This window comes from Coturnix japonica, chromosome 2 (assembly GCF_054131305.1).
Source record: "Coturnix japonica strain WE chromosome 2, WE-NBRP24, whole genome shotgun sequence".
NCBI lineage: Eukaryota > Metazoa > Chordata > Aves > Galliformes > Phasianidae > Coturnix > Coturnix japonica.
Window position 1 is genome coordinate 92,606,505 of NC_140664.1, and position 25,318 is coordinate 92,631,822.

The window sequence follows — 25,318 nt, forward strand, 5'->3', positions numbered from 1 at the left end:
AAAAACAAAAACAACAACCAATAGGACAAAGAAAGAAAACAAGAATACCAGTGTCTGTTTTTCATTTAGAAGGGCAGATATTTCTTAATTTCAGCTTCCCCCCATAGACATTTAATTTCAAAAAACAAATTGGAATAGCAATTATTAAAGGAAAACCGTGGTTTGGGGAAAATGACTTGCCTGAGGAAAATCTGCACAACCTTTTCTCTCCAGGTCATTGACTATATAAATGGTACACTGCTGGCTGCAGCAGTTAATTAAGTTTTTGTGTTTTTGTTTTGTTTTTTGTTTCTCTTGCCTCAGAGCAGATGTGAAGTCTAGTCACTTCCTTACAAAACCCACCTGTTCTGAGTATCAAGAAGCATCTGAAAATCTTTTGGTACTGAGGGTAAAAAGGCACTCTGGAAAGAAGGTGAATTTTCCCCACTGCAATTAAGACAGAAAAAGAGATAACTGGCCAATTCCCTTAAGTACAGAGTGTGAAAGATGTGCACAGTACCTGTCCGCCAGCGATATCGGTTTATGTGACGTGTATATTGTCTGCACCGTTGGAGTCGGCACAGGTTCTGCCAGGGCTCTCAGGACAGGAGATTTCGGTACCGGTGAAAGCTTGGGAGACGACTGTACCACACAGCACTGCAATTTGCTGTCTGTGAACTCTGCCTACAAAAGATGTACACAGACACGGAAAGAAAAAAAGTGTAGATTAGCTTCTACTGCTCTTGCTCATTTCCATCTGTTCATTGCCAAACCCTCAATACCAGCAGCTAATAAAGAGTAGAGGCTGCAGCTTGCAATGCAAGCTGTGTGTTCAAGGAGTGGCCAACTCTGCTGTTAGCTCTCACAACCTTTTGGCAGGGATTCTTTCTCGTACCAAACTACAATGGGTAGCACTACGGTGTAGGTCATGGGAAGGTCATGGAGCAACTGCAGGTTGCCAGTACATTGGGACCCTTGGAATGCACTAATGCTGGATTTCTATCATGGCAACTTCTGTTCAGTCTTTGTAGCAGGGAGGAAGCAAAGTCACCATCATAAGGGAGCATATGATATTTATCCAGCTATGCGAATAGCGAATTTTCTTTCTTAATTATTTTTTCCTCAAAATCTGCAAGCCACATGGCATTAATGCTAAAAAAAACCAAACTAATTCAACCAATGGGACAATTATTTGGGCCAAGGAAAGCATGGCTGTGTTAGGTTCATTTGCTTTCTGTCATTTTTAGCATGTTTCAACTAAAAGCATCTGATGTGCTCCAAGAGAAGCTCTGAAGCAACAGGAATTACATTAATTCCATGAAATTAAGAAAATGGAAAGCATAGAACCAACTGAACATGGAACCTTCTTCGATCCTGGTCAATCTTATGTGTAAATACTGGCTAAAACAGCCTCTTCTGACTCCTCTCCCATTTAGCTTTTAGAGCTCAGCCTTACATGCTACAGTGACATTGATTTGGTGCTCCATAGTCTAAGGAATAAACATGAGCAGCACCACCTGTGAAGCTGATGTAAGTTCTCCCACCCCTACTGAAACCAGCAGTGCTATGGCGAATCACACTCGCTAAAGATTTGTCCTGAGTCCTAAAGTGTGTTTGCTTAAGATAATGGTTTTACTGTATATATCCAATGCATCTTTTTTTATATATGTATGCATTTACATATATATGTATGTTTGAAAAAAATACTTTGCTGGTCTAAACAAATACAGTTCCATTAACTTAAGTCTATGTGACTTCCACCCACTGACAGCACGGCCATTAAGCCTGCTGTTTCTCCTCTGAGCTTCAGAGGGGTTCCTGCCATGAACCTTCTTTTTAAAGACTATAGGAAACCAAAATCTCTGTTTTTCCCTCAACATCTTTGCATACACACCACAAAATTAGAAGCCATGCCCTCAATAACATTTCAATGTTCTGTTCCAAGCAAAATAAATGAATAAATAAGAAAAAGTGAAGGGGAAGCAGGGAAAAGGAAAACAAAACAAGGAACAGGAGTCGTAAATGCTGGTAGCTGTCAGGGACTATGTCTGGAGGATACTTGGAATGAGATCCACCTGCAGGACTATCTCTGCCTTCCACATGCTTTGCTGGGGAAAAACAGCATTTAGATCCAGTCCCATGATCAGGTTTATCATGAAAGAAAAGCCTCTTTCTTTAAATCTTTAAGTGTAGCCAGTCACTGCACATGGCCCCGTGACTGATTCTGTGCAGGATACAGACTGCTGCTACCAGTAAAAGTTGTGGTTGAATTCTGAAATGCTTGATTCTGTCAATGTAATTTGACAAAACAGAAGCCAATTCCTGTGGTTTATAATTAGAGGCAGGGAACGTTTCTTACAAACCAGAACCACTTCTCAAACTGGAAAGGATGGGAAGGGTTATAATCAGAGTTCCACATCCCATAGTCCACTATATCAAGTCCCCAAAAATCTTTTAAAATTCTCTGAATTGTCTGAGTAGATTATTTTGTCACATAATAATGTTCTGCCCTTAAAGCAGGGCTTGGATTGGACTACTTTCTGAGTTGTCTAATAATTGCTCATACTCACGTGCAGTTTACTTTACTGAAAGCTCTAAATCCCAACATCTCTGAAAGTTTATTAAGAATTAAGTCTAATATTTGATTTGGGTTATTGAGTAAACACAGGAGTTTAAACAAGGATACCACTGTAGTCATCAACATGCTAACTGTAATTCTTCCTTAAAATTCAGATGCAAATTCAGTGAAAATCCGGCTTCTTTTTGTGATGGCACAGCAGGCAGTTGCAGGCAGCAGGCCATGCAGTCACTAGAGAGAGGACTAAGCCATCCCTGCTCCCTTGGAAAGATGCTGTTGAGCTTTGCATGAGCCCTCAGCAGCCCTGAGCTGAGCAGCTCAGTGAGCTCCATCATTTGACCCTTAGTCCTCTGTCTAGTATGCATCAACATCTGAATGCAGGCACGTTCATCATTTGCATCATGGGAATATTTAACAGATTTGCACACTGAAGTCTGCTTGGAATTTATCTTTTTTTTTTGTTTTTGTGGACTGCTCAATGCATATGTTTCTAATACTGTTAAATTATTCCTTGGAATTGTGTTAAATACACAGCTTTTCAGTTGCGCATTCTACTTACAGAAAACTGTGGTACTGTTGTAAAAGGATCGAAAAAAGGATTAGATGTATCAGCAGGGAATGTCTTTATCTTTAAAAAAGATAAAGAAAAAGATGTTACTTTCAGAGCATAAAAATGGAAAAGAAAAAAAGAAAATAAAAAGAAAAGCAGCAAAGCATCGCAACTACAGTGACATATCCAACAAATCAGAGCGGTTCAGCAGCGCTTGGACCAGACCAGAAAAGACCCCTCCAGAAATGCATATAGAAACCTGATGTGGAACAGTCAAAGTATAAATATGAAAACCTGAGAGACACAATTAAATTTGTTGTGCACACGAAGTACCTTCCAATCCTGTAAACAATCACCAGACCATTACCTGCTTCCTTACCGCATTGTAAAACATGCAATATAAAGTGCAGGAACCCTTTTATTTTTTCCCACTGTAGAAGCTTCATCTGAAGAACTTTAATTATGCTTATTTAGATAGTTTGCACCTCCAAATTTTCAGTTACACAGTTGCTGCCCAAGACAGACAATCACTGAGACGGGATCAAGAGACAACTCTCTGTAAAACAAGCCCTGTGGACAGTGGTTTGCTTCAGGCATCTGCTGGGACCTGGCTGTCTGCCTGTGTACAGTGATGGGCTGCGAATCTGGGATGAGCTTTGGGGTTTTTTATCACAGGACTTTGGGTCACAGTCAGAGATGGGCACGTCCCTGGGTCTCTGGGCAGAGAGGGCTAAGAATGGCCAGGGCTCAGCCCCGAGCATACTGTCACTTGCCCCATGGCCTGCTGGAAGTTGCTTCTGCCCTTAAGACTACTTCAAATGTTAATGGAAATTAAGGAAATATTCAAAGTGGCAACAACTTCCACCCTGCTCCACTGCATGTGGTGTTTCTCATGGTTTTCCCCTCTGGAATGCAGACATTACTCATTCATTCAATGGGAAGACAAAATATCAAATGCTTTGAATGGCACTTCATGCTTTCCACTTTGGAAAAAAAAACACATTTTTCAGTTTACAGGTGTGTTTTTCACTTTATTATAGAAAATGCTGTGCATTTGGTGTGCATGTTTTCAAGCATAATTCACTACCTCCAGCTATAGAACTGCTGTTGGATAATCACGACAGCTAGCCTGAAGGCCCTAAGACCTTGCAAGCCAAAGCAAAACCTGAAATTACGACATCAAATATAATTAAGTAAATGCATAGTGTTTATTTTGCAAATAAAATAACAGAAACATATTTGGCTTATCAGGATGCCAAGGGAAATTAAGAGCCATCTGTAGGGCTGCTTCTGCAAATACACAGAATTAGTCCTGGCCTTAATTGTCAGGCTTCATACGCACAAGGATTATAGATGGCAAAAATACATACCTTTTTAACAGCACACAGGTGGCTATAAATCAGTCACAGAGGTGCAAGTAAACAAACGACTGTGCAAAGGAAAAATGTTTTAAATTGCAATTTCCTGTGCAAATACATTCAAGAAAATCTCACACTTTTTAAAATAGATGTATAATCTTGTCTTAGTAAAGTGCATATTGCAGGTTAAACCTACTCTTGGCATTGACACAACAGTTCCTTGCAGGTACAAACAGTACAGGACAAGGCACAGGCATGTTCCACTATAGATGCAGTCTTTTATCCTTTATCCAGGGATGGAAAGTTGTTTGCTCATAGATAGACAGGCAGGTTGAGTCTGATGTGCTACAGTCAACATCTTTCTCATTTTGCAGGTTGGGCTCATTAGGGAAATGAAGAGCAGTTACTGAATATAGAAAAGAAAAATGACACAGAACAATTTTCAGCAGCCCACTGAGGTTTGGGAGCAGAAGTATATGGGGACAGCCAGCCCTGGCAGGATGCTGGGGCACACAGCAGTGCGGAGCGCCTTGTAAAATCAGAGCTGTGAACTGTGCCATAGGCAGCGGCCAGCAAAAAAAACCCACAAAACAACAGATAATCTGGCTTAGTTATCAGCAGGAATTCCTCTCTAGAGGAGTTGTCCTTATTTAATCTCAGTAATAAGACAATCCTGACAAATGAAAGGCTCTGTAGGTTCCAAACCCACCAATTTCCGGCATTTTAATGAAGCTGAAAGCAGAAATTAAGGGACAGAGGGGAAAAAATAAAGCATAACTGTGTTCAATTTAAGAGTGAGAAAAAGAAGCCATCCTGCTCAGCCTTTAGGATTTAGTTTTTCTTTTTTCATCTTGTTTCCTTCTGCTGCTCAGATGGCACAGTTTGAGCAGTTTGTTAGTTCGTCTGCCCTGAGATTTGATAAGAGCACTAGTGCTGCGAGAGGCCCTTATCTATTCATAGTCTGGTTCTTTTGAAGGACATGGATATCACATCCTAATCCACCCAAGTGCAGAAAAATTCACTGTATTCAAGAGCGCTTGCACCTGGGGACTGACCTGCTGAAAGGAGCTCTGTGGATGAGGACCTGGGTTTTCTGGTGGATAATAGGTTGGCCATGACCCAGCAATGAGTCCTTCAGGCCAAGAAGGCCAATGGGATCCTGGGGTTTTCCCTGCCTTGGGGATGAATTTATTGTGTAGCACCAAAATTCTAAGTAGCTCAGAAAGCAGAACAGCTTCCTGACCAAATGTCACCACCTGGGGACTGAGAAGGAAAGGGGAGCAGAGCCACCTCCACCATCTACAGCACATCTGCCATTATTCCATTCCTGGAGACCTTCAGGAGCTTCCAGGCTTCACCTGGGATTGCAAATGAAAAGGGACAAGGGAGAAGGAAGGACCACCTGGTATCACAGGGGCTGCAGAAATATCATGAGCAACAAGAGGACAGAGCTCTGTTCTTACTGACAGCACAGATAGACTTTTAAGTGTGAAACGAGATCTTAACCACACCTGCTTTCCCCACTAGAGGGAAAACAGTCTTACAAAGTCACAAACACAAAACAACCTTTAAATAAGGCCTTGGAAGTACCTGTCATGTCACAGGGGCATGGCACAGAAAGGGAAGGAAGGTTCTACATGCCCCAGCAGCCCTGTACATGCTGAAGGCTCATTTCAGAGCCCCAGGTGCCTCTTGCTTGAATGCTCAGGGTGTACCACCATACCAGAACTGCTTTGGACAAGTAGCTCCTTGTCTAGAATGTTTAGCTTGGCAGGTTGAGAATTTACTAAGCTTAAAAGAACTCTTGTCTCTTTTTTAAAAAAAAAAAAAAGAGAGAGAGAGAGAGAGAAAGAAAAAAAGAGAGAAGGAAAGAGAGAGAAAGAGAGAAAGAGAGAAAGAGAGAAAGAGAGAAAGAGAGAAAGAGAGAGAGAGAGAGAGAGAAGGAAGGAAGGAAGGAAGGAAGGAAGGAAGGAAGGAAGGAAGGAAGGAAGGAAGGAAGGAAGGAAGGAAGGAAGGAAGGAAGGAAGGAAGGAAGGAAGGAAGGAAGGAAGGAAGGAAGGAAGGAAGGAAGGAAGGAAGGAAGGAAGGAAGGAAGGAAGGAAGGAAGGAAGGAAGGAAGGAAGGAAGGAAGGAAGGAAGGAAGGAAGGAAGGAAGGAAGGAAGGAAGGAAGGAAGGAAGGAAGGAAGGAAGGGAGGGAGGGAGGGAGGGAGGGAGGGAGGGAGGGAGGGAGGGAGGGAGGGAGGGAGGGAGGAAGGGAGGAAAAGGAAAAACTATGTGAAAATTATATATGGATAATTTGCTTCTAGTAATCAAAGATTCTTGTTACACTATTAGCTGTCCATTGAGCTGACGTATTGTGGAGATATCTATCACAACTAGAAAGAATCAACAGTATTATTTTTCCTTGAAATTTGTACTGCAAATTAGAATGAAGGAGGCTGGAGGAAGAAAGGGGACAACATGATAAGAACATTCTCCTTCTCTGTGCATTTGTGCGAAACGTTCCTCTGGACTGAGTTTAAAATCTCAGTAAAAACACTTGTACTTTCCTGAAACACCTTTTAAATGAGTTAGAAGGAAAAGAAAATGAATGTATGTTCTCATAAAAGCAAACAGAAGTGCAGAGAGACAAAGAGAGAATTCCCACCTGAAATGAAAACAGCAGGAGACTGGTGGAAAGTGACTCAGTAGATGGAATGTGTTAATTGGTATCAAATTAGCTATTTTTGGTATTTCTATCAGAGGGGAATATTAAAAATGTCTTTTCTGCTACAAAAAAGAAGAATTCTTTCCACGCTTTAGGGAATGGTGTGCTTAATTTGGGTAGGTCCTCCTACATTTAGAGTACCCAGGATACCCACCGCCCTGCCACAACACACACTTTCTACCAGGGGCTGATACCGCGTTGTGCTGTTGACATGCAACCACTGTTCTTCACTCCCCTTGGCTTTATGCCTATCCCATGTACCTTGACCAGAGGCCTTACAACACACTGGAGAGGCTGTGTGCCATCAAGGCATTTGCACTGTCGCTTTGTACACTGGCCAAACACAACGCAAACTGTTGGCCAAACACTTCAACAGCTTCCTGTGCCTCAGAGCAGAAGCAGAGCTGCTGACACCTGAAAGGGTGTCATAAATACCGCTCTCAGTGCATGCATACAGCCAGAGGAATATTATGCCGTGCTTTATTTAAAAATACATGCTATAAGATAAACACTGTCACATCCATCCAGCACAGAGTTTTGTTTCTACTTTTCAAACTAAAGAAAGTCAGCACTTGAAACTACAGGAGTACATTGCATTAGCATTTCCCAGTCCTGAAGAGTGACATACTTTAAGCACAAGTATACCTGCTTTCTAAAAAGTGATACAATTCTGGACCTTATAGCCATTCAGTATAGCTCCTGTCTACTGCCATATCTTGGCTCAGTGGCAAAAATGAATAATGAGGTGGAAAATATGAAAACAAAAGTTTTTGGTGTCTTTAACCATGTGATACCCTTATAGCCAAACAAAGTATTTTGAGTGGAAGTAGTTCCTGGTTCCAGTGGTTGCTCAAGTGGTACCAACCCCAGTTCACTCACTTTATGTGGCAATAGAAATAGTATGATAGGTAGACATTAATCGATGCCTGAGTGCACAGAGCAAAAATCAGACCAAATGAGTGCAGTCCAGTAAGCTTGTCACGGAACAGAGATCTTAATCAGCAATACCATTGCACAATCAGTCTTGGAAAAGGCTGTGTGAACTAAGTGCTCTGATAAGCCAAACTTGGTGTGAGTCCCACAAGTACTGCATCCCAGAACACCTCCTTTACAAGGAAGGTAGGATTTCTTCTGCTTGTTGAACTGATATCCAGGTGTCTGTGTCAGCAGACAGATTCAATTCACATACACTGAAGAGGGGCAGTTGTGCAGAAATGTGACATTGAAAACACCCTAAGGCACCAAATATGAAGTTTCTGAAGAGGATGGATTTCTGTGCTCAGCCAGGGAAACACCATGTGTTTGTAATCACTGCCTACTGCTGTTCCTTCTGAGCAGATAACACTGTGACGTCTCACTCCCAGCTCCATCTGGTCTTTGGGTCTCCCTTGCTCATCTTGCAAATAACTGACAGGACTGGAGTTTGAGGATTTGCTTCAGACAACAACCACTGGCATCTAAAAAACAGCCAAACTGAATGCAGCTGTTTGACTCTTCCAACTGTTTGGCCTGGTTTTCCACACGAATGCACAACTGTAGTACCAAGCTCCCTCCTCACGCGTCCCAGAAATGTCCTATTGGTAAACTGAGAATGTACTACCTCAAGAACTGTGTTCAATCCCTGGTGCCCTCTCTAAGCCAAGCTCTCTTGGGTGCTCTTTGTATGATGAACATTCTGTTCTGCACACTGGTGCACACCAGCCCTTTTCTGAGCCTTGTCCTGGGCTGAATTCACCCATCCTGGAATATGGCTGGCAGCAGATGCTATGTTCTTGATGTCTCACCTTAACTTGTACAACAGGACTAATACTTTCCATCAGATACTTTCCTCCTTCTTAGAGTCACTTTACTCAACCCTTCCTTCCTGGTGCTGCCAGGAAGTGGCTCCTTGGCTGTGCTCCAGTGATCTCTGGCTCCCAAATGGATGCTTAAGAGAGTTCATGGAAGTGATGTATGTGGCTCAGCCTCTGCTGGAGCTTGGCTTTGCTGAAGCCATAGCATTTTGCAGATCTTAACACATAGTAGTTTATGGTTACAGTATAAGCCATATACTATTTACAAGCAGCTCTACTGAAAACATTGTAATAAAGATAAAATCCTGAATCAGCTTTACAGTGTAGCTTTGCCTTGAGACTGTGTTGGAGAAGACATTTAATTCTTGAAAAGAATACAGAGTAAGGACAATTCAGATGTGATGAAAGCATGACGGTGCCCACACTGTCACAGTCCTCAGGATTCCTTTTACTGATGCTGTGAAGGTAAACAAGCTTAAGCAGAACATAACCTCGTCATGGGCTGTCAGCCTAGTCAGCCTCTGCTCAGGAAAACATGGTGAAGCAAAGTGATGTCACAGTCTTGATGTACTGGCTAAAATGCAGTTTAAAGATTCCAGCATTTGTTTGGTCTTTGTTTAAAACACAGAAATGAAGCAATCAAAAAGCAGTAGGTACATTCACTGGAAGTGGCTTTTCTTCAGCTTTGCTGCAAAGTAAGTTGCATTGCTAGGACAGCTAATGCAAAGATATCTTTTTTGCCCCCTGATCTTTACCAATGAAATCAATGGTGGTCCAGATGCCTAGTTTGCAAGTGCAGCCAACAAAATCAAGTGGCATCTTCTACAGATAAAGGCTTTTGTCATAGAAGAAAGTCACTAAAGATGGATAACACGAAGAGGAGGAAATGAGTACTGTGATTAGATTGCCCCAAGTAAGCCATATACTTCCCAGTTTGACTGCCAGCAGACAGACTACTATATATGCATTTTATATATCAGGTGGAAACACACCATTAGCCTCACCTGATTATTTCTAGGAATAGGCATCGACAGCTCATCATCCAGTGACATTTCAATCATTTCAATGGAGATTTCAAACCCAGGTACGTATCAACAAAGGCTGTCTATTAACCACATAACATGAATGCACATTTTCAGAAGCACTGGCATCATATTCATCAGCTGAAAAGCTGTGACAGTTTGATGCAAACAGTGCACTGCCTGACTCTTGCCCAACACAAATAGTTTATCTTTCAATTATAATCAATCTCTACTTGTTTAACAGCAAAATCTAGCTGAAAGTCTTTAAGTGTCCAGAATCTCAGCCAACCGTGGTCTCCTTGAATGTCAGTACAGTGAGGAATATTTTGCATTAATTTTCTGTCCTACTTTTATGGTCTATTAAGCTCTGCAAAAAATCCCCAAGAGTTTGTACAATTCATTATTCTAAAGGAAAAGAATAGCGTAGGTAGGTTAACATCAGTGGAGCTACAGAACAAGTGATAAAATGACAAGCTGGACCACTTTTTAGTATACATCTATCCAGAAGGACACTTGAGCTTCTTTTCAACCTCAGTGCGTGACCTACACCAGTGACTACTGCAGCCTTGACCTGTGCACATGCCTGGAAACGTTGCCCCCCTCATGAATTGGGATCTACCCAGATACACAGAGATGCTGACTGCTGCAGTGTGTTGCTGTTGTCAGTCTCACAACTGTAACAGTCTGCCCTGAATTGGGCCTCCACATGATAACAAGACATTGCCATAGTAGAATGTCACCCTTTCCAAAATGAATCCTAGGAACAAAGCACTGCTTCTTTAAATGTTGTGGATACAAAACTGTTTGATCCTAACTTTGAGATCAACTTGATTAGGAGTTAGAATTCTACAAGCTACAATGCCTTGTTTGATTTAAGACTGTGCAATTCCATATCTCATATATATATATATATATATATATATATATATATATATATATATATATATATTTGTGATATTTGCTACATATAAAAACCTATTTATTCATAACCTCATGGTCATGGCTATGGAATCATCCATATTGCCAGCCACAGAGTGTTGAAATAAAGGAACGGTTCTGCCTTGTCTGAAAGTAAAATCTTGGGGCAAGCATTCAAACTCACTAAACATATATATTTCTGAAATCAAATACATCATAATACTTTGTGAATTCAGTGACACAAAACACATTACAGCCCTCTGTATTTGTCATTACAGCAATCTGGCATCAAAGTAAATGTGTTATTCCTTTTCTCAGCGTATTTATTTCCATCTTTTCAAAAACAGATTGGGATGCTACCTTAAGAGCCACTGTTCTCAGGCATCTCCCATAGCTAATGAGATTAGTCCTAGCCAAGGGATAATCCCAATCGATTAGGGCTATTAGCACACTCTTAATTACAGCAGAAATTTCTCCCATGTATCAAGAGGAAAAGTAGAGTTCTTCTGTTTGGTCCAGAAATGACAGCACTTTGAATGCCAGAAGGATACTTCACCAATTTGAGCAGAGCTCTGCTTTCCCATAATTTGTTTACTGGGCTGAGGATCCAGAGAATCCTTCATTAAAGATATCTCTTTGAAGGCAACTGAAGATTATAATGCTGCTCTGGACAGTAAAGGAAGAAGGAAATGAGAGAGAGGCTAACTAACAACAGTGCTGCCCCCGGAGCATTGCTTGTGGCACTAATTCAGGGGAAGAAACACACTGTGAGAAAACATCACAGCAGATCCTGATTCCCAGTCAGGGGCTTCCTGCCCATCCCAGTGGGAGCTTACAGGTGAGCCAGACTGGGCGCTGTTGATTTCCTGCCAGACACATTTCCAGCTCTACTGCCTCCCAGAGCCTCTCTCAGCACCATGTGATGGAGGCCAAAACACACTGTTGTCTGGCAACCTCTGCTGATGTTATGGTCCCTTGGACATTACGGTTAACTCATTCAATTCAGAAAAATCCTTGAAGCCTTTGTAAATTGTAAGAGGAGCAGAAACTGGCCCTGTTAACTGCATAACTGGGGAGTAATTAGGTGTCTAATACTAATGTCTCACTATAGTGACCACTCTTTCTCTGTAGGAGCACTGGGATAGCTGTCTAAAGTCTAAAAGCTGATACACTCTACTTTCATGGACAGGCGGGCGTTAGTATTTATTTATGCATTAGTTCTTTGCCTGCTGCTTTAGGAGTGTTACATCCACGAGCTCAGGAACTGGCTGTTCTTGGTGTGGGAGTGTGCCCACTTCAGCCACACTGCAGATGTGAAAGAAAGCCTTTATTTGCGCTGCCAAAGCGTCCATGCTATTGGTGAGGGAAATCACAGACATTTTGGAGAGACTGAGCTTTGTCTGAAGTCTGGGCAGCTCAGTCACTGATGCAAACACACAGGCTCTGTCTGGATGTGTGTTCCTGAGCTTCACGATTATTGATTCTGACAGTTTGCTTGATTTGAATGCAGCATGAGATGAGTGCACAAATTTAGGTGGTCAGAAGCCCACTGTACTTGGCACACAATTTCCCATTTCCAGCACTGCCAACAAGGTTCACTGCAGGACACATGCTCATGCCTTGGTATGCATGCCAGATAGCACAGGCAGCTCCTTTCTTTTATGCAATCTTGGTAATACCTGGCACAGTGCTAAAAGTGACCAGGGGATGTTTCAGTGCATCAGAGAGCTTGCAAGACTCTAGCCATTTATTTTTCTGGCAAAGAAACAGCAAATGACTAACTTGTTAAATGTGTTTTGTGGAGGTTCACCTTCCTGACATCATGAGCTGCTCCTCCAAGAGGGAGGTTTTGGTCTTGTGTTGCTGAATGTGAGATGAATGTCAAGCCATACAACAGCTATAGATATGGCTTTTCCATAGCAATGGTTCTCTGTCCAATTTCCAGGCAATAACTCTAATCAGCACGCTAGAACTGCTTTCTTGTCAGCAGGCTTAAGCTGCTATGTTGTAGAGGACATCTACCTCCATTCAATTTTTTTTCCTTAGCCCAAAACAATTTAGCACTTTGTTTTTCAGAGAGTGATACAAGTAAAGATGAACCATGACAGAACTGAAGATAACACTTTCTTGTGTGTTGAGTGGTTTTCAATCCACTTATCGCAACAGTTGACAGTCTGTAATTAACCAACTCTTCTTTCTTCTATGATTAATTAATAATTTTCCATTATGATTTATGGTATTTGGGTTGAGGCACAGAAACTGTGCAATTACCAGAAAAAAAACTGAGATTTATGAAAGCTGAAATTTATCACTTTATCTGACCATGTATTTCTGTTATTGCTATTCCTCTGAGTTATAAGACTGTTGTAGTAGGCCCTGTACAAAGGCAAAGCACTTCCTGATGAAAATCTCACAAGCCAATGACCAGACCTCCTTTTCCCTTCCCTTCCCTTCCCTTCCCTTCCCTTCCCTTCCCTTCCCTTCCCTTCCCTTCCCTTCCCTTCCCTTCCCTTCCCTTCCCTTCCCTTCCCTTCCCTTCCCTTCCCTTCCCTTCCCTTCCCTTCCCTTCCCTTCCCTTCCCTTCCTTTCCCTTCCCTTCCCTTCCCTTCCCTTCCCTTCCCTTCCCTTCCCTTCCCTTCCCTTCCCTTCCCTTCCCTTCCCTTCCCTTCCCTTCCCTTCCCTTCCCTTCCCTTCCCTTCCCTTCCCTTCCCTTCCCTTCCCTTCCCTTCCCTTCCCTTCCCTTCCCTTCCCTTCCCTTCCCTTCCCTTCCCTTCCCTTCCCTTCCCTTCCCTTCCCTTCCCTTCCCTTCCCTTCCCTTCCCTTCCCTTCCCTTCCCTTTTTACTAGTAGATAGACTATAGCACATTTAAATAGACAATATGTCTCAGCAGGAGCTTTTTCACTGTTGTGAATAACAGTGGAAAGCAGAGGACAAATCAGTACAATAGATGACAGAAAGTTGTTGATCACATGGGTACTGCTAATGGTTCATCAGATGAGACTGCTGTTGCATGGATCCATGTAGGAATTCTGATGAGTAAATGCCTTTTCATTCAAATTGAATGTGTTACAAGAAAGAATCAGGCTGATTTGATTAAATTAAATTATATTTCTTTTATATTGTAAGAGGAGGTATCAGTATCTAATTTACAAATGACTTCTTGTTTGGAAACCTAAGTTCATTGAAACTGGTTAACAAACAAGACCTGAAACCGAAACAGTTAAAAACTGCTGGAATGAAAGCATTCAAAACTGGCCTGTAATTTCTCTACCTTCTCACTATTCTCTGAGATTTGAATCAGGCTGTTTCTTTGAAAAGAAAATGTAGAAAACTACATTTTACTTTAACTCAAAATAGAAGGAGAAACAACTTCCTACCAATTCTGATTATTCAGCTGAGTGGTAAATAAGAAGAAAGTTTACTTCTTCTTTTTGCTATCTTTACTAGTTGAGACGCCCTCTAGATAGTCAAAAACCAGCTCGCAAAGCAGATGTTTGCATTTTCAGTTGCCGCTTGAAGGCTTTCAATTGAAATTCCACAGAACAGCCAAGCAGTTAGCATCATACTTGCTATCACACTGGAAAAATGTGAATTAGAATTACACGTATACCACTTCATTAGTGCATTGGAAAGGAAACAAATACACAATAGTTACTCACTGGAGTCTAAATGCAATTGTCCCTACTCTTACCAAAGAAGAGAGATTACAAATTTCACAGTTGCTGAGACAAAAAAGAATGAAGTACTTCTCAGGCCAAAGAAAAAGTGATTAATATGTCTTTATCAAAAGACTGAAGCAACGTATCTGTATTTGTGTCACTGAGAGTAAGTGCACAAAGATATATCTACTTTCAAGTAGGCTTTAAAACAGAGGTGGAACTTTTTTCTGCTTCATGGATTACTGTAAAGGAAAAGGAGACTCAGTCAGTACATCCAAAAGTTATTGCTCTACCTCTGAAAAGCCCAGCATGTCTATTGTTTGCTTTTATTCTTCTTAGGAAGATGTTACAGCTGCTTACTGCTGCTAAGGATATGAAACGTGTTCGCTTGAAAAATAAAGCAATAATTTAAAATAAAATAAACCAACAACATTATTTGCAAGATTATGCAGGTTCTACAAGATTCGATCAAGATTTGCCCTCTATATGTTAGCCAATCTAAAATCTATTTGCTTTGTATTTACCTCATCCCCTCACTGATGCTCATTTCAAGCAAAAAAAAAGAAAGCTGCTGTTTTGGAATTGTCATGTTTTTGATAGGCAGGAGAAAGAGGCTGTAGGTAGCATTTTTATTTTATTTTTTTGTTAAGCTACAATAACCTTTATAATCCTCAGGTTTGCATAGAATTGCAGGTTGGTTGACATTGGAAAAAAACATTACTGGTCCAACTCCACTTAACTTGAGGTTAAGGAAGCCAAAATGGTGGCTAAAGATATTTAGGAAAGCTTTGGACTAAAAATGTTCATTACAGCAATTATACTTAAATAGAAGCACAGTCTTTCACTGCCCCACCTATGGTGTCCAGCAGGTTCATGTGCTATGCATTGTCTGGGAGCAACCTCTCCAGTACTGTTTCTGTCTGTTGGTCTCCAGTCACCTACTGCAGATGTCTGTATCCTAGAGTCCTCATAATTTCATCAGACCTCATTGCAAAATTATTTCATCTGCCACAGCAGTCCCATTTGAAGTACTGCTCCAGAAGGTACACTGCTTACAAATGTACTTTATCACTCCCTTGGTCCTCAGGAGAAACTCTGTGGTTTCATGGAGAATTTGACCTAAGATGAATCACTTTGTATTGGGGGTTAGTGTTCAGTGGGATCAATGAGCCGATCCAGCTCCTGTCACAGCCACACAAAGGAGGCAGGAGACATAAAACCCCTCAGCAGCCACCTACAGAAAGAACTATGTGTGCAGCTGTGACACTACCTCACTCCTTCAGTTTCGTAGGTGGCTTTTCATAAGCTGTTATTAAACTGAATGAGCACAGCAAACAACATGTCACAGGGCAACAGCCTCACAGACTTCAGTTATAGGGCAACAGGGTGTCACTGAGCATTCTCCTGACAACGCTCCTCTGTGGGCCCATGGGTGGTAGAAGAGCCACCAGTCTTCTGATGTAGATGCCCTCTGGTGTAACCGGCTTCTCAAATGAGCTTGACCATGTGCCAGGCCTGTTATGGAGGCCAGCCCAATTTCTAAGCTCCAGGACCAGCTCTCCTTGTGTGATATGGCAGAAACCAGATTTACGGGCAAGCTTTTGTTCATTTAATGATGTCTGCTGATATGGGGAAGGCACACTGAATGCTTGAGGACACTTAGAAAGGCACCTTAAGATGTACGGAAATGACTAAAAATAACTGTATGTGGCAGGTTTTATCACCTCTCCAGGAAAAAAGCTTGTGCCCTCTTGATCCAAACTACCTTCTGACATTGCATCTTTATCGTCATCACAAGTTTTATTAAAAGCCAGCCAATGAGTCATTCAGTATTTAAAAGCAGTGAATTACAGAGTAGGCACATTGCAGCATCACACACCTGCATTTATTTTTTTTCCACTTAACACCTTCCCCTCTTCTTGGTATCTTTTCTTGCTCATGTACACATCCCATCCAATTTATCACAGTGTCCACTGGTGCATAGTCAGCAGTGGATTTTACCTTCTGGATATTTTCCTTTTTTTGCAGAAATCACTTTCGATTAGTTTAAGAAATAGGGGAAGTGTTAAATCATCTGTCACGCATTTACAGAGCACATCAAGTTGTTCTATATGGCATGCAGATAAAGGGAAAATAAACATTCATTGAGCCTATGAATTTAAATCCCTTAAATCAAAGGCAAGATAAAAGGTAAATCTAAACTATCACAGTTCATCTTTGAACATTTTCTCCTTTTGCTCCTTGACTAACTCTGTGTGTCCCTCTATAATGGGCAAATGGGAACAAATCCCCAAACAGCTGAGTAGCAGCCAAAGCATTTTATATTTTTCAGAGAATGTCAAAATAAGATGCAGCAGGCAGCCTCACAGTCTGACTGCGTTCCCAGACACCCAGGTACATTTCACGCTAATAATTCAATACACTGCTTATAAGGGTAGCATACACTGGTAAAACCACATGCTCAAGCTACGTGCAGAGCTACATATCAGCGTTTATAGTGCTCTGTGTGTGTACATTATCAGAAGCAGCTATTGTGGGGTATGAAAGGCTCACTCATTATTTTGGCTGCTTGAGTGCCACGGCTGTTTTTAAAAGCGCCAAGTCTCCTCTCTAGTTATTAACACGCTTTATGTAACCCAGAAGATGCTCAGGTAATTTGCTTGAATTGGATGCTGTGCTCCCAGCAGCCCGGCACTGTATGCAGCACTGAGCACCTCCCCTCTGCAACCCCCTTTCAAATGTCTCATACCCAAATTGCCTGAGCACTACTACGTGCCCCTTTCAATCTTAGCTAGTTGAACATGCAATGCCCTTTTCTCCAGCGGAAAAAAAAGATCCTCTGCAATATCAATATTTCAATCTAAATCATTCCCTGGGTTCCTATGGAACTAGATTTATTGCCTACTGCTACAAGCCTTTTGTATAAAGGTTGTTTGCTTTAGCAATTGCTGCTCTTTGCTGTTTCTTAGTTTAATACGAACTTAAAGGGCACGAACTTGAAACTGGGAATAAAAGTACATTTAACTTGTCACTTACTTTGTGTTCCTATTTGTATATGTAGGTGTACATGCAACAGACAGGCCTCTCCTTTGAGCAAATTGTTTTGCTAATAATTAACCTTTGCATGTAAGCTATCCAATTTGAAAATGCAAATACTGTAATTCAGAGGCTGGCTCAGAACAAAAAGCGTTTTTTAACTTCTTTTGAATGCAGGTCATATTTATGGCTTCCAGATCATCTTTTAATAAGAAATATATGTGCATGTATATTTAATGAAGATGTATAAGTAAAAAGCTGCTAATCCTGAAATATACCACACAGCCCAACTATTTTGGGAAGACCTAGTTTACCTTCACTGTGTAGTTCACAATAAGTAAAGCATTTATAAACTTGTCTCTAAGAGGTTTTAGAGATCTCTTGTGCACGCAGAGATATTGGATCTGTATTTGCAGCCAAGCAGAGTAGATTTGTGCTATCTAATGCTCTTATCAAATATTAGTCTTGAACTACGTTATACTTTCATTTGGAAATCAGTGCCACAAGGACTGGTTATGGAGCTATTAAAATTTGATCTGTTTACCTGTCTCTCACTGAAAACCAAAGTGAAAAAAGCTTAAAATGAAGGCAAGATAAACTGAAACAATTTAGCACTCCCTTGTCATTTGGCTTATAGCAACCTTGCACAAAAATTTGGCAACTAAAACTGTAATCAGCATTCCTTTATCAAAATAACTACTTTTAATGGGGCATGGAGTGAGATTATTTACCTCTCCTCCGCTACTCACTGCCATTTACTCACTGCAACTATCTGTTGAGAATTTACAAGGAAGTCTTGATGCCTCTATCACGTTACTGATACTCCTCACAGTCTCGCCAACGGATGACTGCCTTTTGACTTGGATGCCTTAATTTTATTTCCAAAATCATAGGTGCTAATGCATCAAATTCTGCATTGTTTCAGACTCACTGTGATCACTTCAAGCACTTACAGTAGTACTGAAATATTTGTTTCCAATCTGCCTTAAATAAAATATCTAGTTTTACATTGAAGGCCGTGTATTTCTCATTTTGAAAGTATCATGCTCATAATTTATGCCTCTTAAATGTTGTATCTCATGTTTTGAAAAAGCAAATGCTTTACTATTTACTTTCCTCCGCCAATAGATGGCAGGTGAAGCTCTAGAAATTTCTCCAATGGATCCAGCATGAAATAACATGTAAAGCTTGGAAGGAGGCAGCCAGCTGTAAATAAATGCTCTCCAATATCTTCTGAGATGTGATCATGTTTAGTCCTAGCCCATGCACCTCACATTATAAAACTTAACTAGAGGTTACATATAGTTCCATTTTATATATAAAACTGTACATTCTTACTTATTTTGTTCTATTCCATAGGATTAAACTGACGTTGGAACATACAGCCTTTCTGTTTTGGTTGGAAAGGTATTTGACAGCATGATGGAGCAGCTGCTACACTCATTCGGGAGCTTGGGACTGAGCTTTCTATAATCAAACAAGAAAGCTCTGCATTCATACCCGTGTCACAGATCATGCTTGCTGTAAGCTGGAACAGAATAGCTGTCAGCTTAAGCTTTGATTTCCAATTCCATGAAAGCCAGAAACATAAGAGAGAGAGAGAGATGTATCTTGATGGCAGAAAGAGCCTACGAAAGTGACTAGTTTTAATAAGCTTCAGTAAGGATGCTCATAATCTGATACTACAATTCTTCATGTACAATGCTCTATTAAAGAAAAAGAAAAAAATCCAGTTCATTTTTTACATACAGAATGCAGGAGGCATTGCATCCTGATAGCATATAAGCCAGGCAGTGTTTGAAGTCTCAATGAAGTGGTACAGAAAGATAGAAATGTTGTCCTGCTCGTGCTGTAATGTTTTTAAGGACAGCATGCGGTGTGTTGTAATCAGTTAACTATAGGATTTACTTGAATAATGAAAAAGATATACATGAAGCTCATGCTTTGGGGCATGCAGAGCACAGAAGGATACTTTTCACTTCTAGGCAATCTGCATTACTAAGTATACACTATTTCTCCTACAAAATGATTTTCTGCCTTGCTGTTGCCCTGCTGTTATTGGCAGTCCAAGTATTGATGACTAAGTGACCACTAGAGCTCAGTTGGTTCTCATGCATATCACAGTAATTCCTCCAGGCTGACAGAGTAGACAAATTTGGCTGCTCTGATCCCTGCGTGGTACGCTGGCTGAATACCATTAATCCAATCTATTCACTAATCCTTCCATTTTTATAAGTTAATTTGATTTTGTGAGCTCCACTTTAGCTCTGATCCTCAGCACGTTTTAAAGCTTCCACTTTATGGGCAACAGCAGCAAATCATGGATAAAACCCAAGGCCATCAAGAAGCATCAATGATCAGACACTGAACAACAAAGACTGTACACCTGAGTCAGTGACTATTAATCACTCTATGCCAGCAGTGTTACAGAGAGTAGGAAGTATGTCTGAAACTGCTTCAAATTAACAACAGCCCTTTGGTACATGTAGGAAGTTTGGCAGCACACATCAATGACCAAAAAAAAACAACTCCCCAAAAAAGGTTGATTTTAAGTGTCCAACTTAAGAACTTTAGTCCAGACACCAAAGAGATGTCAGCTGTTTGAATGTCCTTCTGCAGGAAACCCTATGTAGGAACCTGAACTTACAGCTCTATTACCTCAGGCAAATTAGGCAGCACAAGTGACCCCTTTAGGCCCTGTACATGTCTCTGAGTAGGAAACAAACACCGGTACAATTAACAGCAACTTCCCAAGGGTCAGACTACAGTGTGTAAAACCAGCATGTTACCACTGTACTGCCACTAACACAATTCTGAGCTGAACACAGTCTGACCCTCAAATGACAGCACATGTTGCCACAACAAAATTGTCAAACATCCAAAGTTATGTATTTTCCTTCAGCTTTCTTTTGTTTGGAGATTCACTCCCTTATGAGCAAACTTTTCATTCAAACCTCAGTTGACAGAAATCTATAGTCAGTGAAACTGCAGGGAAAGGTCTGTACACAGTAACTACTCTTTAGAGAACAGACTGACCTTTATAGACATTAAACAAAACAAGAAGGGCTGATTGATGCTGTGCAGTACATGCTCTCCAAAATATTAAAACCAAGAGAGTCATGGAAGGTTAGTTTATGAACATGAAGTATGAGAAATTGTGTCAGAGGATGGTGGGGGTAGGATAGAGGAAAGGGTGAAAGGGTGAAGTGTTTAGAGAAGAAAAGCTATTTCCTTGGCTGGAAATACTATAATATAATGTGAATTTCTCTTAAATGGAAACAAAACACAAACCCATGTTATCTAGAGCAGGTCAATTGCTAAAGTCTCCATGACTCAGTTTCAAAATTTGGGTTACTAAAGTATGCTATAGTATAATATTTTAAATGAGAATTATATTTGCAATCTCCAGAGAATCATTACTTGCAGTTTAGCCGCTACCATCTTTAATAGTGAGAAGTACAATGTAACCTGTCTCAGTCTGCCTGTGTCTTGTCAACCTAAACTACAGGCAAAGATGTCAAACCTTATGGCTTTTTCTCTCTTTCCTTTGCTTTGTTCTGATTTACTCTTCCCCCCAGAAATGTACAGAGAGAGGTGTTTCACCCTCAGTACCTCTCCTGTCACTTCCTGGAATGGGACGGTTTTGTGTTCCAGCACTTCAGGAAGGTTCTAGGTTATCATTCCCATTTCAGTAGACACCTCAAATTGTAGTGGTATGTTCAGCTGAAAAAACATACATCTCTCCTACACGGCAGATGGAGGAGAGGTAAGCACTGCTGTCTTTGCTAGTGGAACTGGAACAGTTCTCTCACTGAGGAGTCCCAGGGGGCTAGAAAGACCCTTAAGTTTCATTTGCTGCTGTTAAGAGACTTAACACCTGCATTATGCAAAGATTGTTCAGCTATGCCAGGCTGAAGGGCAGAGATCATGAACAGGATTTTTACGGTAGGTGAAAAACATAAAACTTGCTTACTGACCCTGCTGAAGTTGCAGAAGGTGCATAACATGCCCTCGAGGTCTTTGTGAATATACAATCACATAGGCTCAAAACTGCATGAGACAGACGAGCTTTCTAGAGCTGTGTCCCTTTAGGGTGAGCATCCATTCCTAAAATGCTATATACCGCTAACAATTTCAGCATCTTCTTAGCTCCCTTGCATCAAATTTATCTTTCTATCCACAGCATCAGGTCCCTAGGAATAGCACACCCCATGCCCACACCATAGCTCAGTGCTGACTCAGGACTTGCAGAGAGTATGCCAAGAATACTAGTTGAATTCCTAATAAATGTGGTCTAGCGTTTCAATTAACAACAAGGATCTAGAGACTAGGCACCCACACAAATGGAGCTCATCCCAAAACGGGCTCAGCAGAGAAGGCCACATGCCTCCAAAGCCAAAAAGCCACAGCCGGGTATTCCCATCCCTTCTGCAAGTGAAGAACCTAGGAAGGGTGAGCCTTCATCAGGCATGCAGGGGTAACCACATCTCTCATCCAGCAGTAATAGGACACATGCAGTTATTTACAGACTGGTACCACAATATCTCTGCAGCAAAATGCATGTCCCCACAATACCTCTGTGATATTGTAAACTAGGATCTATCCATGTAGTGAAAGCAACATCCAGAGTGGTATTTTAATGTGTACTGCTGTGTAGATGTACTGCTGTGCTTTTCATATGCTTTACACATAGTTTCTGGAAGTCAACAAAAATGGCTTTTGACAGCAGAATAACTACCTGGCATTAGAGCTGTTTGCAAGCAGGATGATTTGGAGAAAGTTGAGGATCTTTTTGTGATCCTTCAAGTAATCTGCTGGAAATCTGAGGTGAAAGACCGAGATCACTGAAATCGAGAACCATTTTGATTTCAGTGGGGCAGCATATCTCCTTTGCTTTTAAGTAAAACCACAGATCACATACTTCTAGAAAAATAAGTTAATATTCAACATGTTACAGACTATTTTGCCTGAAACTGAAGCACAGCACTGTGTTAATGAAATACAGAAGTGCATGTACATGTCTTTGAGTTGGCTGTTGGATAAGGGCTGAAGGAAACTCATGTTGAGAAGAATAAACTTTCCAGAAAACTACCAAAAGCAAATCTATGATTATAGCAGGGATGTACATTAAAGGGTCAAAAGAAGCTGGTGAAACCAGTGCAGCAAGGTGTAAAGACATTCAGGTAGAAGAGAGAAATGAAAAGTCATCCAACAATAAAGAACCCCATTCAAAATCTCAGCCTTCTTGATGTGGGTTGATTTTCTGAGATGCTGAGCTGAGTTTGACAGGTGCTCAGGACCACTGAAAATCAAGCAAACTTACTTAATTCCCGTGCATTATCCAACACACTACATAACATCCCATTCATTCCAGCTGCAGACAAATTATTGAAAACTTTCACATTTTTTCTGGCCGCAAACTATAATTATTTACCATAGGTGTGGCCTCTGTGAAATCCATCAGAAGGTCACCTGGCTCCAGAGCAAAAGTACTTCCAGCATCTGTGGAACTCTAAAATGAAGGAGAAACTCAGCTTTGAAAAAGCATTTAGTTTCTATAGTCCTATGGTGGGACTGCTTTGTTTTCTTTTGTTTTTAGTTCTTTAAAGCATAAATTGCCAAATGGATTTCAAATTACACACATTTTCATTTTTTAAATATGGCTACTCAGGAGAGACAGACAACAAAAGCATGCAAGATCAAGTTAAACGTTAATTTAATCCTCATCTATTGACCTCCAAAGCTGCTGAAAACCTATTATTGATTTCAGTTGGGTCTTGAAGCGGGCTCTGAATATTTTCTGACAGTTGCACTTACAACATAGGTTAAACATGTTGCTACTACTACTACGCATTGAAAACTACTCTGAAATGTAGAATTACTTCATCTAAGACAAGTATTACTTGCAACTTCCTCCCAGCCTTCCTAAATACTCTCCAGTTGACATAAGTTCATCTCTTTGCACCTTACCTTGCCACCAGGCGAAAGCTGTGTTTGTCCTTCTGATGTCTGTGGGGTGCACATTTTCTGTGACCCAGGAGATGCTGAAGACACAGACGTTGATGCTGCTGCTGCTGCCAGTGCTGGAGGAAGGTCATCTTCATCACTGCAGTTGGGAAAAACAGACAGATCTTCTCATTAGAAAATATGAATTGACTTTTAACCGTACTTGTTCTGGAAGATGATCTGGAAGTTCTGTTTACTCTTCCATCTGTAATGCAGTATTTACAGCTAAATTTGCAACTGAATTAAATTTTTTAAGCTTTAAAGATTCCTTGAAAATCAACTGGCTGGTCAACTCTCATCTACAAATGGAAATCTAATGGGTCTGATGTGTAAGCAGTGTTTCTATGGAGCATGTTTATGTGAATACATGAACTTATTTGATATTACTTTACTTTAATGTTGATATTCTCTTCTACAGAGGCTGGCTTTATTGATAATAACAGATCTGGTTAGATCCATCCATCAGACCAATTGCTTTGTTGGTTAAGTCTAAGGGGAATTTGGCACTCATTACAGAGTTAGTTCATAATATTATTTTCAAAGTGGCTTTAAAAGGATTTTGATCAACTCCAGAAAGGTAGACAAATTCTTGTGAGGATATGTTTTGGTTTTTTGTTTTTTGTTTTTTGTTTTTTTTTTTTTTCCGTCCCATTTATTCAGTTTACAGAGAAAAGATTTTTCTTAAAACCACATTGCATACTTCCCTTGGACTCTAGGACAGCAAGCTGAGCTCTTTCCATCTCAACTAACCTATCACCACTACATAAGAGACAGTAGAGAATATATTACTTTCATTTACTTCTGTAGAGACCCATTGGCTACAAATCTTTGGAATCAGTCAGCCCTGGGTCAGAATTTTTCCAATTGCAAATTGGAATTGCACAGAAATAAGCAGTTGCAATCTGGCCTACAGAACCTTTAGTAGTGGGAATGATGTGTGAAAAGGAAAGATTACAGTTTGACAGTTTAAAGCATGGGGAAAAATGACTTCTGCTCAGAAGATGGCGCAAACTTTAACTAACACTTTAGGTAGTCTCAGTGCACAGAACCCTGCCATGCCAGTTTGACAGACATTTGCAGAACACAACTGTACTTGGTTTAGCGCTATCTGAAGTCAGCATGACTGTGCAAAACAACACTTCAAAACTACTTTACATACAGGGTATCTAGCCCTGTGGTGGATTGTTTGGCTGACAACAAAATGATGGTTTTATTATGGTATAAAGGTATGGCCATTAATATTATCTTTTTCATGGTTCACTTTTTGTTTCTTCTCGGAAAGGCTAGAATTTATCTCCAGAGTACATATAATATGTTGTTTACATTCTGGAAAAAGACTGCAAAATCTGTTGGCCCTACTAAGTATGCATTTTCTTAACTGAGCAAGCCAAATTTTGGTTGTTGACCTAGTTAATCTCTCTTTCAGAAACATGTAGCTGACATTTTCTCAGCTCTTGCTCCCCACTCTCAGTATGAACGCATTGGCACCCTCTCCTTCCTTGCTGGGTAAAGCTGTTCTGTTGCATATAAGGAAGTGGAAAATTATCAAGAACTTGCCAGTTCGGAATGGCTTCTTCAGATCTGCAAACTAAAGTGTTAGGCTTTAGTCTTACCAGCTATCAAGCTATCATCATGCTGGCTAAAAGTCTGAGCATTAGTCTTCTTCATTGCATATCCTGAGATATCCATTTTCATTATTCTGTGTCCAATT

The 25,318-nt window shown here is 40.7% G+C and overlaps 1 protein-coding gene across 9 annotated transcripts in view; it reads right to left on the reverse strand.

The window, feature by feature from the left end:
- Positions 1-25,318, reverse strand: part of EPB41L4B (erythrocyte membrane protein band 4.1 like 4B) — a 162,422-nt gene that overhangs the window by 5,972 nt on the left and 131,132 nt on the right. For 4 of the 9 annotated variants that reach the window (XR_014942885.1, XM_015854292.3, XM_085538075.1 and 1 more), the window contains 4 exons: positions 23,572-23,707; positions 23,036-23,113; positions 3,117-3,185; positions 500-663 (listed from right to left, as the gene is read on the reverse strand). Coding sequence is in view for 5 of the 9 variants with exons in the window: in XM_015854292.3 (XP_015709778.1) it covers positions 500-663; positions 3,117-3,185; positions 23,036-23,113; positions 23,572-23,707 (447 nt within the window). In the remaining 4 variants the exon portion in view is untranslated. Of the gene's footprint in view, positions 1-499; positions 664-3,116; positions 3,186-4,296; positions 4,872-23,035; positions 23,114-23,571; positions 23,708-25,318 lie in introns of those variants that run through there. The other 5 variants (XR_014942886.1, XR_014942884.1, XM_015854293.3 and 2 more) reach the window with 3 other exon arrangements.